The sequence below is a fragment of the Muntiacus reevesi genome, chromosome 10 (assembly GCF_963930625.1).
Source record: "Muntiacus reevesi chromosome 10, mMunRee1.1, whole genome shotgun sequence".
NCBI lineage: Eukaryota > Metazoa > Chordata > Mammalia > Artiodactyla > Cervidae > Muntiacus > Muntiacus reevesi.
In genome coordinates, this window is record NC_089258.1 from 6,262,113 (window position 1) to 6,278,930 (window position 16,818).

The window sequence follows — 16,818 nt, forward strand, 5'->3', positions numbered from 1 at the left end:
TATGCAGCCTTTGTTTTCTGTTTTCTACCACTTCTGGCTACTTACTAGGATTTCTGTCTCACTTTTCTGTTCTTCATACAGTGTTCCCAAAACTTAACACGATTTAGAAGAAACCTTTAGCATGCTTATCTCAAAAGTTGGATAGTATTGTTTATATGTTTATATTCCCTTTTCTAAATTATTTGGAAAAACTAGAATGAGACTCAGTTGTTTTAAAACACGATATTGTTTTAATAGAATTTAATATCATGTATACAAAGGGCTTGACTTAGTGTATTTTTTATTAATGTGAAGGAACAGAACCTGCTGTTTTAGGGTGACAGGGTAGCGTTCTCTTAAGAGTTGAGTAGTTAGGTGGGTCCTAGATTTGCAACTCCTGGCAATGCAATCTGCTTTTACCAATAAAGAAATGGAGAGGCTCAGACAGATTACTGGTCAGAAGTCGTACAGTTAACCAAGAAGTGAACTCTTACTCTAGAACCCTCGCTGTTACTCCCGATTCCCTGCCCATTGCATTCCCCTTTCTGACTCGGGTTTAGCAACAACAGTTGATGTGCCACACTCCCTGCCAAGCTCCCTAAATCTTATTAATCTTCACAGTAAAATAACAGAGATGTTATGCTTACTTAACTACATCTCAATTTATTACAAATTTATAAGTGAATTGAGACCTAAGTTAAATGCCTTTTCTAAGATCGCACAGCTAGTCAAGTGGGTTAAAAAAAAAAAAGCTAATTCCATATAAATTGGGATGAATATCCACAGTGAAAAACAAGTCTTAACTCCTCTAAGTAATGAATCTAAGTGGTATGAATCAAGAAAATCAGTTTCATTTATAGTAATGAGAAAAGAGTTGGTCCTCAGGCTTTTTAATAACAGCCATTAAGGAATGATGTTTTCTCTGTACAAGTTTAGTGACAGAAAAGTTGGAGTTTGGAAGCCTTGAGAGTGTAGAGACCTGGGCTGTAGCCCTCATTCATATCCATTAACTTGTCCAAGCACCTCTCTTGTTCAGCTGTCTGTCCTCTCGATTCCTAGTTTCAGTCTACCTCTTAATATTCCCAGTAATTAAAATTGCTCTGTGCCTTGCTCTTATTCTGTGTCATGGTTTAGAACTAAATTATTCTGGATAGTTATATAGTCTGAATCAGCACTTGAACCTTTTTAGATTTTATAACATTTTAAAGCATTACAGTTAACCCTTTGAACAGGATGGAGTTAATCCCTGTATAATTATGGTCACTCTCTGCGCCCCCTGATACATAGTGCAGTTGCATTCACTATTAAGAACACACATGTGAGAGCAGTCCCGCACTGTTCAGCGGTCACCTGTATTAACTGTAACCTGCACATCTCCACGGGTGGTTGGATCCACAATTTAGAGGACCAAGTACAAGTGACGCCTGGACTTCCCACTGTGCAGAGACTTGGCACCCACAACCCCTGTGTTAACACGGCTTTGCGTACATTGTTTTTCATTCGGTTATACTTCAAAGTGGAATTGTTGAGTACATCTTTTAAGGCTTTCAATAAGTATTGACAGATTATTCTCCAGAAAAGCTGTGTAAATTTATACTTCTCCCTGTAGTGTATAATTTTTGTCCATATTCTCATCAGTAAAGCAGTGATCATTATCATTTTTTAAATTCTTCATCTGTTTAAAGGCAAAACATTATTCTTTAATTTTGCGTGCTAACAATGAATAGTTATATATTTGCTGACCATTTTTTAGGTAAGCTACCAACTGTTGGCCTTTTCATGTCTCAAGGGGGGAGAGTGTTAATATTTTTACTAATTATTTTTAAGGACTTGAAAACATAGTAACATTTTTTACACATGAAAGGTAGTAATCTTGTCTTATGATGCACTTTTCTCCCTAGTATGCTTTTTTTTTTAAACTTTTAAATATTTTTCTTCTTACCTTGTCAAAAGTCAACTTTTCTTTGCTCTTTGCTTTCACTTTATACTTAGAAGCTCCTTTTCACTTGAGAGTTATATAGAAATTCACTATTGTACTTTCTCTTAGCTTCTTTTATTTACTTTTAAACATTTGATTCTTCCCTCTGAAATTTATTTTTGTGTAAGAAATGAAGTTCTAATTCTCATCCCAAATGTTTGTTTGGCTCTAAAACCATTGGATTTTACTGCTGTTTTCTATTTTGGTTTCGTTGAATCTCAGGGGCGTATTGAATTCATGACACTACCACTAGAGATCATAGTCAGGCCCTTAAGTAAGCATGCGCATAGGTGTGCAGTAGTGCGCACATCAATTTTTATTTGCATGATGTGCTGCCATTCACCTCTCACCTCACAGATAAGTGTTTGAATGTGTTGTTGTAATTTTCACTTTGTTTTTGTGTACTGGACTGTGTTTATCTGTGGCAAAGTGTAGCATTCGACTCCCAGCAGTTCCCAAGTGTGCAGCAGTCTCGCCAACCACATGCACGCGACTGTGCAGCAGACCCCCAGTGACTGGGCTCTGTGCCGCTGACCGGCGGCTTCCTGCCGTCCACCTCCCTCCAGTCCCTGACGGTCACCATTCTGCCTCCTGTTTCTGTGAAGTTGACTGCTGTAGACAATCCATATATATAAGTGGAATTGTGCAGTACTTATCATTAATGACCGGCTTTGTTTTATTTAGCATAATGTCCTTAAGGTCCATCCATGTTGTAGCCTATGACAGGAGTTCCTTTTTTTTTTTTTAAAGGCTGAATAATTTATATGTGTATACACATGTGTGTGCATATACCCACCCACCACATTTTCTTTATTCATTTTTGCGTCAGTGGACATTTAGGTTATTTCTGCGTCTTAGCTATTCTGAATAATGTCTTTTGAGGTTCCTTTTTCACTTCTTTTGGATTTATACCCAGATTGCTGGATCATCCAGTAGTTCCTTTTTTTTTTTTTTCCCCCCTTCGATGTGGCATATGGGATCTTAGTTGCCAACCAGGGATTGAACCCACGGCCCTTACAGTGGAAGCATAGTCTTAACCTCTGCGATGCCAGGGAAGTCCCTATTATTTATATTTTTGAGAAACCCCCATACTGTTTTCAGAGTGGCTACACAATTTGTGTGCTTTTTTTTTTTTTAAACTGTGTTGAAATAAACACAGAAAAATGCACAAAACACTAGTGGATTATCACGCAGCAGGTATCTCAGTCAGGAGCCAGAACTTCCCAACTTCTATCAACCCTCCTCATTCCCCTTCCAAGCAATTCCTTTCTCTTTCCTCCTTATAAGTTTTTTAACACTTAATTTGGCCTGTAGTTTTAGAACTGTTTGGAATCTACACTAAATATTCTGTGTCTGGCCTTTTTACTCAGTTTTTGTTGGTGTAATAATTTGCTGTCATTACTGTATTGTGGTCTTCTGTATTTCTGTACCACAATCTATCCATTCTGTTACAGATGCAGATGTTTTGGTTGGTTCCGTTTTCAGCTATAAAGAATAAAAAGTTGTTAAGATAACATAGTAAAAAGTTAAAAAAAAAAAAAAAGACAACATAGTAATAAGGGAAGCCTGGTGTGCTGCAGTCCATGGGGTCGCAAAGAGTCGGACGTGACTGAGCAACCGAACAATAGTAAAAAGTGGTTCTGCCCATTTTATCCTCATGAACAATGTGTGAAAATTCTGGCTCTTCCACATCTTTGCCAATGCTTTGTGATTTTATAATTTAAACATTTTGAGATTATGAGGGTGTCTTGTTATAGTTTTCATTTGTACTTTCTTGGTTAATACTGAGGTTCAGTGTCTTTTTATGGGTTTGTTGGCCATTGGATATCATCTTTTGTGAAGTACCTACTAAAATTTCTTGCACTTTTTTCTACTGGATTGTCTGTTGTTTTTCTCACTGATGTGTAGGCTTAGCACCTTTTGAATATTAACCCTTTGTCAGTTGTATTTGTTGGAAGTATCTGCAGTTCTGTGACTTACTGTCTTATTTTTCTGAATGATACTCTCATAAGTAGAGGCTATTAATATAATTCAGTTTATCTGTGTTTTTCTCTAGACTTACTGCATTTTCTTTCCTGTAAAAGAAATGCCTCTCTACCCCGAGGTCCAGGAAGATAATATATTCCTGTTATTGTTTAGATCTGTGCTTTCCAGTACGGTAGTTACTAGCTACATGTGGCTATTTAGAATTTAATTAGTTAAATGTAAACTTCACTTCCTTAGTCACAGTGGCTACATTTCTGGTGCTCAACAACCACATATGACTGGTGGCTACCATATTGGACAGCGCAGATAAGGACTGTTCCCATTGTTGCAGAAAGCTCTCTTGGATAGTGTTGTACTAGAAGCATTTAGAGTTATATTCCTGATTCACCTGGAATCAGTTTATATGAGTGGCTTAAGGTGGGTGTAGTATGGGTCAGGGTTTGTTTTATTATATTGAATATATGAATAACCAATTAACCGAAAACTATTTAGTGAAAAGACCATCCTGGTCCAGCAATTCCATTTTTGTCTGAATTCAGGCCTACCTGAATTATATGGACTTTAGTTTCTACTTTTGACTAAAGTTTCATATACACAAGTTACCTGAAGGCAGAGATTCTGTGTTATTAAATCTCTGTATATCTCTGGGACCCAGTGTACATAGTACTGTAGTCTTTTGCTTACATTAAAAATAGCATTCATATTAAAAATTGAATTGCTGTTTATTGTAACTTTCTTGGAGAATAATATGACAAATTTTTTGAGGCTGAGTAATTTTCAGTGGAAGATATATGGAATTTCTTCTAAAGAGATATTGGCATATAGCTACTAAATGGGTTGGGTTATTAGATTTGGTGTAAGAGTATTATAATGAGACCAAGATTCTCAGTTTGAATTTTACCCTTTTCATATCCCCAGTGTGCATTATGTTCTGTGATGTGTTCTGCATTCTCAGTATTGGTAAACACACTCAATAATAATTAATCCAAATACAACTGTAACCATGAATGATCAATCCAGATAATCAAGCTACTGGAAAAAACAACCTAAAACCTATGCTTATGAGATAATGATTCAGTAAGATTTTCTTTTTATAAGGAGGGTAATAATAATGACCAACAGGCCATTCTTAGTATCACTTCATCTTAAACATTTCATTTGTTAATTCATATTTACTTAAAATAGTTGATTATAAATACTACCTTTCTTTTAAACTATTTTTACATTGGTTCTTTGAACAAGACATTTAATGTTTTTGGTGGAAAGGTTTTTGATTGTGTGATGATGGATTAATAAGTGAAACTCTAGAAATGGTTACAGTTTTCATTTTTGCTAAGGTATTAGTGTTAACTGAAGAAGTTCACAAGTAGTCTCTATCCAACAGCTTAAATTATATTCATTCGCACTGATACTAAATGAAATAAATCATTGGTGTGTGCTAGGCTCATAATTAAGAAAGATAATTTAAGGAGGGTTAGTGTTTGTTGCTGAGTAGAGTTGGATGTGGTTTCAGTGAGTAATACAGCCCCGTAAATGTGGTCTTGAGTGGGGGAGGTTGGAGTCAAATGTGCCGTTGCACTTATGAGGGCTCTTCTCTTCAAGAGCTTTCCAGCAGTGAAATGACCTAAAGACAGGCATGAGAAAGGCAGAGAAAGAAGGTGTGCCTCATCCTTCTTTCTGCTGTTTCTGATCATTTTTTCTTATTTAGTCTTTACTTTTTGGATGAAACTTGTTATGTATGCTCAGTAGTCCTCTATTAAGTATGTCATATATAATGGTAAAGTAGCAGTCAAAAGGATCCATATTTTAATATCATTTTTCCTAATAAGTTGGGCCTAATTAAGTAAAGGATTTATCTAGCTTTTCCTTTTTTTCTTTCAAGCATTTATATTTATTCCTTGGAAGCTTTAAATACAAAAAACAATAGAATTGTATATAAGATGATACAAGGTCTGTTAGAACTGGTTAAACATTTGATTAATTTGAAATATTTCTCAACTGGTCCAAATATTTTTGTTTCCATTTTAGAACAAAATCCAGTCTCATAGCAGAGGAGAATATAATGTTTACAGCACCTTTCAGAGCCATGAACCAGAGTTTGACTACTTGAAAAGTTTAGAAATAGAAGAAAAGATCAACAAAATTAGGTGGTTGCCCCAGAAAAATGCTGCTCAGTTTTTATTGTCTACCAACGGTGAGTGTACATTTCTTCTTTTCATAAACCCGCTGTGTGCACATGTCCTGTGGGTTCCTTTCCCCTGTTCAAAGAGGAGTAATTGTTAAGAGGGCTCTGGAGATAGACATTTGGAAATATTTCTTCCCCATATAGAATGTAAACTCTTCTTTTTGTCTTTCCTTTTTTATTTTCTTGCAGTTTTTAAATTCTCATAAAGAGCTCCTCAGGTGTCCTTGTTCTTTAGTACACACACAATTTGTAGTAAAAAGAATGAGATTTACATTTGCTTTGGGTCAGATCCTGTTCCTGCTCCTTCTTGGCGTAGGAGCCAGGTCTCCTCGTCTGCACACTCTGGGTGGTGGGTTTGCGTTACCACCTGGTTGAGGTGAGTACACACGATGACTCCTGGTGTACACAGTGAGTGCTCAGTATGTGTTCATTTCCTTCCCGCTTCCTTTTCAAGTGTGCCTAACTCTGCAAAGAGTGTTTCATACTGTAAATGCAAAACGCTGTCAAAGGACGGTCCCCACTCCAGGACACTGTCTAGGAGAGAACTCGTCTTACTTGATCCTCGTTCAAGAAGGACACAAACTGGAGTTGCCTCATTGCCATACTGTCTTGTTTCTGTAGGAAGAGTTACTAAATGAAGGTTAGAATTATATAATGTCTCTATCAGAATTTAAAGTCCTTTATGACAGGTTAAGAAGTGGGTCATTTCTTTTTGTTCTTCTTATTTTTACCTGAGTTGTGACTTGGCTTATCCCTGCAGATTTGGGTCTAAGAGAGAGTTATTAGCATGGTTGAGGAGTACTTCCAGGTGTTTGGAGTAGCCAGTCTGTAAAAATTTAAATTAAAAGCTTCTTAATGCTGGAACAAGGATTGGGGGAGACTTCCATTTTCACATCCTCTTGGTATTAGTAAAATCAGATATTAGCATCTAGAACTCACCATTCTTTAGCACTTGCAGAATCCAAACTCAGGTGACTTTGGTTTAAACAGTAGAAAACATTAAGTGCTGGCTTCATCCACCTTAGGCCTTCTCACCTACTGTGTCAAATTCTTGGAAGTGCACTCCACACAATGATACCACTGGCTGATAACATGAACTGCATTTTCCTCTCTTCTTATTAAAAGAAAAATACATAGTGATAATGATTTAAGCTTGTAATTTACAGCATTGTAAATGGAGGCTGGGTGTTTACTCGTGTTGTACGTCGGTTTCTAATCTTGGTTCAGTTTTGATTTGTACAGTTAACTAAGTTTTTTCAAATAGCACTTGAGGTACTGCTCTTTGACATCAAATAATATGTATTATTGTAGAGAAGGAATGGCAACCCACTCCACTGTTCTTGCCTAGAGAATCCCATGGACAGAGGAGCCTGGTAGACGATGGTCCATAGGGTCGCAGAGAGTCGGACACGACTGAAGCGACTAAGCGCGCATGCAGTATGTGTTTCTGCTTTGGAAGTAAATGTCTCAGGAAGTGTGTTTGCTCGTAGTAATTTTGGCAGTTCACTTCTTACAGGCTAAATTGTTTTATTTTTTATAGAGGGGGATTTTTAATATACAAGCCGAAGTAGCATAATGAAGTCCCATATACCAAACACCCAGCTTCAGCAGTTTCAGTTCATCCCCAGCTGTGTTTCGCTGGTACTTCTTACCCTGCCTTTTCAGTCTTATTTGAAAGCAAACCCCATTTCATCTCTCAGTTCTCATTTATATCTCTGCATGTCGTCCATGCAGGTTTCCTCTATGATTTGAAATAAATAAGGCATCATATAATCAGCCCAGCCTTTCTAGACACTGAACTCGGCAAGAGCTCAGTGGGAGAAAAGACCACTGGAAATTCCAGGGACTGGGTCAGGGGTCATGTGAGTCTAAGTACTGTTTTTGTGTGGACAGAATAAACAGTGTTCCCCAAATAGAAGTATGTAAATTTGAAAAATCATTGATTAGTAATAACAGCTTATTTTTAAGGGCAATACACAATGCATTGCACATGTTTGGGGTTTTTTATTGTTAATGAATGCTAAGTAAAACACAGCTTTTGGGATGGTAGCTGTATTATTTTTTGTGCTAAAAGTAGAGTCCAATGTGGAGGAATGTAACAAGTATCAAAATTTTACATATCACAGTATCTGGGAGTGCTGAGAATAGGAAAGGATGGGAGTAGTAATTGAGCTGCATCTGAAAAGCTTTATTCTTTGAAAAGAGAGAAGGCAAATATGGAAAAATGTTAACTTCTGTTAAATCTGAGCAGTATCTCTATTATCTGGTATAGTTTTCTCTGACAGCATAATATCTGTACTTTCTGTCTTCATAGTGTAATGGGTCTTTATACTCACAGAAAGGTTAGAAAACTGCTGGGGAGACTGATGGAAAATGGGAGCAAACGTTCCAACTTTGAGTAATCAGAATTAATCTTCATCTTTGCATTGGCTTTCTGTGATCATCACTATGCAAGTATTTCCCAGATTGTTTTTACTTAAATAATTTCATAGTCATCTTCTTATAACTTTATTCATTTAGTGTTTCTTCAAGTGACTTTATTCTCTTTCTCTTTAACCTCCTTTGCCTTTCTCAGAATTCTCTTCAGTTTCTCTATGTTGCAAAAACATCCAGCTCTAAAATCTGTTGACCATGGGTCTTTGAATATATGACTAATAAAAGTTAACTTGTGAATAGGTTGTCTTAACAGCTTATTTATTAATAAGAAGCTTTTTGGATTGTATGTAAAAGCCACATATCTGCAAAGGAAACTTGGTAGCATTTGTTTTCCCTGTTCTAACCCTCTGTGGTGAGGGGAATACTGGGACTCTGAGCTTCTGAAACACTTTGAATATCAGTATTCACAGTGTCAGGAAACAGGTAGAGCAGTGGTTCTTAACTTTTTGACTCTAACAATTCTCTCTGAGGAGTCTAATAACCCTCTTCACAGAAAATGAGTATATGTACATACTCTTGTGTGCAGGTTTTTGGAGTTTGATTATTCTCATGTCCCTCCAACTACAGGCCCAAAATTCCTGGTAAAAGTAACCGCTGGACTTCTCTGGTGGCTCAGTGGTAAAGAATCCGCCTGCCAGTGCAGGAGACACGAGTTCGCTCCCTGGTCCAGGAAGGTCCGACATGCTGTGGAATAACTGAGCCCTTGTGCCACAACTACTGAGCTTCTGCTCTAGAGCCTGTGGGCTGCAACTGCTAAAGCACCCTAGAGCCCATGCTCCGCAAGAGAGACCAGCGCAGTGAGAAGCCTGCAACCACACCAGAGTAGGCCTCGCCCCCACCCCCGCAAGCGCTTGCTACAAGTAGAGAAAGCCTGCTCACAGTAACAAGGCCCAGTGTAGCCATAAATAAATAAATAAATAAATCTTTATAAAAAAAAGAAAATAACAAACCTGCAAGCCCAGCAGCACAGCCAAAAAAAAAAAAGTTTTAAAAAATACTGTGGAGCATAAAACTTTTGATTTTTTTTTTTTTTTTTTTTAAATTCCCAACCTGCCTATTCACAAGCACTGCACTGATACTGTGTAGTACTTCTTGGTGTTCTGTTTATGCTATTAAAAGTTTTTAGCACTCTCTAAGTCATAGATTTTATTACCTTAAATTTTTTGTTCTGAAGTTTAATTTGTTTCAAAAATCTGTTTACCCAGTTTTTTTTTCTTTTTCTTTCTCTCTCTCTCTCTTTTTTTTTTTTTTTCTGTAACATTACTGGGAACCACAAACTAATTACATCTTATTTGAAATGTTTGATAAGTTTATTGTGATTTCTAAGGATGACGAATTTGAGCAGGCCATCAGAAATCATGGGAACGTGTGTGTGGTGGTGTTGGAGGGTGTTCATCCTAATAATCTTTAGGTGATAATTTCTCCCAAAATGTAGAATTCAGGCATGGCTCATTTATATGATAGATTTGGGAACAGGTTAAATACTCTTAAAACTTGTCATTCTTTACCTAATTTGTATAAATAAATGTAAACCAAATGGCACATAGAAAACACATATAACTTAACTGCAGTATAACTGAAAACCCCAATTACATAGGCTTCAGATGAAATGGTTAGCCACAAGCCAGTAAACTGGCAGTTGTTCTCTGTGTACATGTCATCTCTGCCGGGGGCACCCACAGTGGTGCTACGCGTGCTCTTCTCCACTGGGCAGAGGGGTGGCCAGGCTGGAGGAGGTCCTGCCATGTCTCTATATGATGGAGCACTACAAAGTACTCTATACACTGCTTTTCATATTCTAGTATACCCATTTGTTTATGAAGGGCCATTAAGATGCGGCATTTTGTAAGTGCAGTTTTAAGCTTATAATGGGCATGCTTGCTCAGTTGTGTCTGACTCTTTGCAGCCCCATGGGCTATAGCCCACCAGCCTCCTCTGTCCATGGGATTCTCCAGGCAAGAATACTGGAGTGGGTTGCCATTTCCTACTCGAGGGGATCTTCCTGACCCGGGGATTGAACCTGCATCTCCTGTGTTGGCAAGTGGATTCTTTACACTGGGCCACTTGGGCACACAGAGTTAAATAAATGTGCTTGATTCTATTGTGATGTAGATGGCTGATTGAGTAAATAAATAAGTGGGGAGAAAGGATGCTTGTTACAGAGAATTCCAAATAACATGTGGATGGACACTCCTGCTTGCCCAGACTGTAACTGGTCCTATCAGACATGGATGGATTTAGTACCTCATTTCCAAGGGGGAGACACTAAGTGTGCAGTGGAGGAACCTGGCAGTTTCTTTCCTAACCAAGTGATCACCAGTGGAAGTCATGTCAGTACTGTGCATACATTTACTTTACTCTCAGCTCTTCTGATACCCCATGATCCCAATTAGATCATGAGGGAACAACAGACATGCCCAGTGGACGGACATTCCACACACTGCCAGTGCTTCTCAGAACTGTTAGGAAGAAGAAAAATAAGAAAGTCTGAGAAATTGTTGCAGAGAAACTAAGGTGACTTGACAGCTACATACGGTGTTGTTTGAATCCTGGAACAGAAAGGAGGCGTTGGTGGAAAACCTGATGATATCAGAGTAAAGTCTGAAGTCTAGCGAATGGGGTAACGTGGAATGGTAATTTCTTAGTTTTAACAAATGTATGCTGACATTAGGAAAAAACTGGGTGAAGAGTATATGGAAACACTCAGTGCTCTTTGCAACTTTTCTCTAACTCTAGACTTACTTCGGAGGCAAAGCTTATTGTAGAAAACACTATTTTATATATTCTCGATCCTGAATAATTTTGTCTTGAAGGACTTGGGGACGTATGCTTTTAATTGGTAAACTATTTTCAGGCCCTTGTACTTACTTGAATTGAATCACAAACATAACAGAGGAAAAGAAAGGTTTTAAACAGATCCATCCAGACCTGTTAAGAAGTTTGTGGAGTTTTTGAGAGCATATGCAGGAAGTGTGGGACCAAGGGAGATAGATAACCTTACCATTTTTATTCTAAATAGTCCCTGGTGGCTCATATGGTAGAGAATTTGCCTGCAGTGCAGAAGACCCAGGTTCCATCCCTATGTCGGAAAGATAGCCTGGGAAAAGGAATGGATACCCACTCTAGTATTCTTGGCCGGAGAATTCCGTGCACTAGGAAGAACTGAGCCTGGTGGGCTGTACAGTCCATGGGGTGGCAAAGAGCTAGACATGACAGAGTGGCTGATACTTAGGCCATTTTAACCGACTTTGCTTTTTTGTGTAAAAGTTTAATGTTAAGCGTTATGCATGTATAGACATATGACTAAGCATGTGCTTAGTCACTTAGTTGTGTCTTACTCTGTGACCCCATGAACTGTAGCCTGTCAGCTGCTCTGTCCATGGGGATTCTGCAGGCAAGAATACTTGCCATGCCCTCCTCCAGGGGATGGACAGACACACACAGAGTTTCCCCCGCCCCCTACACACACACACACACACACACACACACACACACACACACACACACACCCTCTCCAGGGGATGGACAGACACACACAGAGTTTCCCCCGCCCCGTACACACACACACACACACACACACACACACACACACACACACACACACACACACACACACACACACACACACACACACACACCCCCTCTCCAGGGGATGGACAGACACACACAGAGTTTCCCCCGCCCCGTACACACACACACACACACACACACACCCCCTCTCCAGGGGATGGACAGACACACACAGAGTTTCCCCCGCCCCGTACACACACACACACACACACACACACACACACACACACACACACCCTCCCTCTCCAGGGGATGGACAGACACACACAGAGTTTCCCCCGCCCCGTACACACACACACACACACACACACACACACACACACACACACACACCCCCTCCCTCTCCAGGGGATGGACAGACACACACAGAGTTTCCCCCGCCCCCTACACACACACACACACACACACACACACACACACACACCCTCCCTCTCCAGGGGATGGACAGACACACACAGAGTTTCCCCCGCCCCACACACACACACACACACACACACACACACACACACACACACACACACACACACCCTCTCCAGGGGATGGACAGACACACACAGAGTTTCCCCCGCCCCGTACACACACACACACACACACACACACACACACACACACACACACACACACCCTCTCCAGGGGATGGACAGACACACACAGAGTTTCCCCCGCCCCGTACACACACACACACACACACACACACACACACACCCCCTCTCCAGGGGATGGACAGACACACACAGAGTTTCCCCCGCCCCGTACACACACACACACACACACACACACACACACACACACACACACACACACCCTCCCTCTCCAGGGGATGGACAGACACACACAGAGTTTCCCCCGCCCCGTACACACACACACACACACACACACACACACACACACACACACACACACACACACACACCCTCCCTCTCCAGGGGATGGACAGACACACACAGAGTTTCCCCCGCCCCGTACACACACACACACACACACACACACACACACACACACACACACACACACACACCCTCCCTCTCCAGGGGATGGACAGACACACACAGAGTTTCCCCCGCCCCGTACACACACACACACACACACACACACACACACACACCCTCCCTCTCCAGGGGATGGACAGACACACACAGAGTTTCCCCCGCCCCGTACACACACACACACACACACACACACACACACCCTCCCTCTCCAGGGGATGGACAGACACACACAGAGTTTCCCCCGCCCCGTACACACACACACACACACACACACACACACACACACACACACACACACACACACACACACACACACACACACACACACACACACACACACCCCTCTCCCTCTCCAGGGGATGGACAGACACACACAGAGTTTCCCCCGCCCCGTACACACACACACACACACACACACACACACACACACACACACACACACACACACACACCCTCCCTCTCCAGGGGATGGACAGACACACACAGAGTTTCCCCCGCCCCGTACACACACACACACACACACACACACACACACACACACACACACACACACACACACACACACACACACACCCTCCCTCTCCAGGGGATGGACAGACACACACAGAGTTTCCCCCGCCCCGTACACACACACACACACACACACACACACACACACACACACACACACACACACACACACACACACACACACACACACACACCCCTCTCCCTCTCCAGGGGATGGACAGACACACACAGAGTTTCCCCCGCCCGCTACACACACACACACCCCTCTCCAGGGGATGGACAGACACACACAGTTTCCCCCGCCCCCTACACACACACACACACACACACACTTTCCCCTGCCCCCTCTAGCTATAATAACTTTTGAAGGATAGGGACCTGGCTGTGACCTGACTTTAATATTAAATGATATTTAATGAGTGCCACTAACATAGATTTTTTATTTCTGTGCTATTTTTATATGTACAGATGCTTTTATTCACCTGGTAGTAGAAAGTTTGTGTTTTATTAAGTCAGGTCAGGGATTTTATTCTTGGGATCCTTTTGGGTCAGATATGAAATCACATGTTTAAATATATATTAAAATGTTTTCCTTCTGTCAAGGTTAATCTCTCATTTTTTAAGGCTTTCTTTATTTTTTCCCCAGATAAAACAATAAAGTTATGGAAAATCAGTGAAAGGGACAAAAGACCAGAAGGGTATAACTTGAAAGAGGAAGATGGAAGGTATAGAGATCCTACTACAGTCACTACACTACGTGTAAGTACATGTTAAAAAAAAAATTCTGATTCCAATGAATAGTCTTTTGTACTGTTATTATATAGTCTAGATCCTCAACAGAACATGAATAGGAATAGTTACACTCTGCTGCTTCCCAAGATTCTGTAACCAGAGGGAACATTAAAGACTCAAATTTTAAACAGATTCCAACCTACAGACGAGTCTCACTGTGGCCAGGGGCTGAACCAGGACTCAACACAAGACTGTGTTTTGATTTGTTTTGTTTTTTACTATGCCACCACACTCTCTTGTTCTTATGGTTTGGTTATCAGCTATTAGAAGGTTAAGTTTCAAGATTAACTTTTTTGGAGATCAAAAAAGTAAAAATGGACTAAATCTTCTAGTTGCAATGAGAAATACCAAGAATTTGATGCTTCGGGCTGATTTCCTTTTTAGCCACTTTATTTTATTTTTTTTTTTCATTTATTTTTATTAGTTGGAGGCTAATTACTTTACAATATTGTAGTGGTTTTTGTCATACATTGACATGAATCAGCCATGGATTTACATGCATTCCCCATCCTGATCCCCGCTCCCACCTCCCTCTCTACCCGATCCCTCTGGGTCTTCCCAGTGCACCAGGCCCGAGCACTTGTCTCATGCATCCAACCTGGGCTGGTGATCTGTTTCACCATAGATAATATACATGTTTCGATGCTGTTCTCTTGAAACATCCCACCCTCACCTTCTCCCACAGAGTCCAAAAGTCTGTTCTGTACATCTGTGTCTCTTTTTCTGTTTTGCAAATTATAAACATTTATTAACTTTGCAAGTCTTTCAAACAAAAGACTGAAACTAGGAAAAACTACAAATTTTGATAGTTATTGCTCTCTGTAAAGGAAGGCAGATTTGTTTTTCATTTTTCTTCCCATGTCAACACTTCAAGCAATCAATATCAATTGCTTTATAAAACTAAATCTGGAACTACCATATGACCCAGCAATACCACTTCTGTGCATACACACTGAGGAATCCAGATCTGAAAGAGACACGTGCACCCCAGTGTTCATCGCAGCACTGTTTATAATAGCCAGGACATGGAAGCAACCTAGATGCCCATCAGCAGATGAATGGATAAGGAAGCTGTGGTACATATACACCATGGAATATTACTCAGCCGTTAAAAAGAATTCATTTGAATCAGTTCTAATGAGATGGATGAAACTGAAGCCCATTATACAGAGTGAAGTAAGCCAGAAAGATAAAGAACATTACAGTATACTAACACATATATACGGAATTTAGAAAGATGGTAACAATGGCCCTATATGCAGGGCAGAAAAAGAGACACAGATGTACAGAACAGACCTTTGAACTCTGTGGGAGAAGGTGAGGGTGGGATGTTTCAAAAGAACAGCATGTATATTATCTGTGGTGAAACAGACCACCAGCCCAGGTGGGAGGCATGAGTCAAATGCTCGGGCCCCGTGGGCTGGGAAGACCCAGAGGAGTCGGGTGGAGAGGGAGGTGGGAGGGGGGATCGGGATGGGGAATTCGTGTAACTCTATGGCTGATTCATATCAATGTATGACAAAACCCACTGGGGAAAAAAAAAGAAAATCTGTGTAATATTATGCTGTTTAATGTTACCTCAGAAACTGGAGTAATGAAGTCTCCTGAGCCTTCAGTCCTCTTGTAGAAAGTGAGTGTTTGTAATTGCTTCTTTTTCATGTCTTGTTGACAGGTGCCAGTCTTTCGGCCCATGGATCTAATGGTTGAGGCCAGTCCACGAAGAATATTTGCCAATGCTCATACATATCACATCAACTCAATTTCTATTAATAGTGATTATGAAACGTATTTATCTGCAGATGATTTGCGGATTAATCTTTGGCATCTGGAAATAACAGACAGGAGTTTTAGTATCCGTTTGGTGTTCTTTTTTGGTGTTAGGTAAAGAAGGCATGTTATCCTCATATTGGACTAATCTTCATTCTCTCCTTAGTGTGTTTTGATTCTTATATAGTAGCTTATTATTTTATAGCACTTTTTTTGTGTATGAGTTAACACTGGGTGAAATTATTTGATAAAAGGCATAATGTATCAATTTTAAAATTGGACTCTTGGAATTATAACGAATTTTTCTCTTTGTACCTATGAAAATAGAAAAAAAAATTTAATAGCTGTTTCTTATAACAGAAACAAATATGTGGAGTATTATCTTTGAAGTGTTTTTAATTATAAAAAGTATCTCATTAAGGTTGGAAAAGGATTCGTACAAGTCATGATGCATAATGGTCTAAATACTTCTCATTGTTTATGTTATCCTCCTAAAAATTTTCTGTGATTACGAGATATACACACACACACACACACACATATATAGAAATGTATATACATGTTTGTTTTTAAGTACTTAAGTTCTTGATAAGTGGTCATTATCAAGACTGCTATTAATGTATATC

At 40.0% G+C, this 16,818-nt stretch overlaps 1 protein-coding gene across 2 annotated transcripts in view; it reads left to right on the top strand.

The window, feature by feature from the left end:
* Nucleotides 1–16,818, top strand: part of PPP2R2A (protein phosphatase 2 regulatory subunit Balpha) — an 80,930-nt gene that overhangs the window by 54,657 nt on the left and 9,455 nt on the right. For both annotated transcript variants that reach the window (XM_065946425.1, XM_065946424.1), the window contains exons 4-6: nt 5,972–6,137; nt 14,280–14,392; nt 16,098–16,275. In XM_065946425.1, coding sequence (XP_065802497.1) covers nt 5,972–6,137; nt 14,280–14,392; nt 16,098–16,275 — 457 coding nt within the window. The remainder of the gene's footprint in view (nt 1–5,971; nt 6,138–14,279; nt 14,393–16,097; nt 16,276–16,818) is intronic.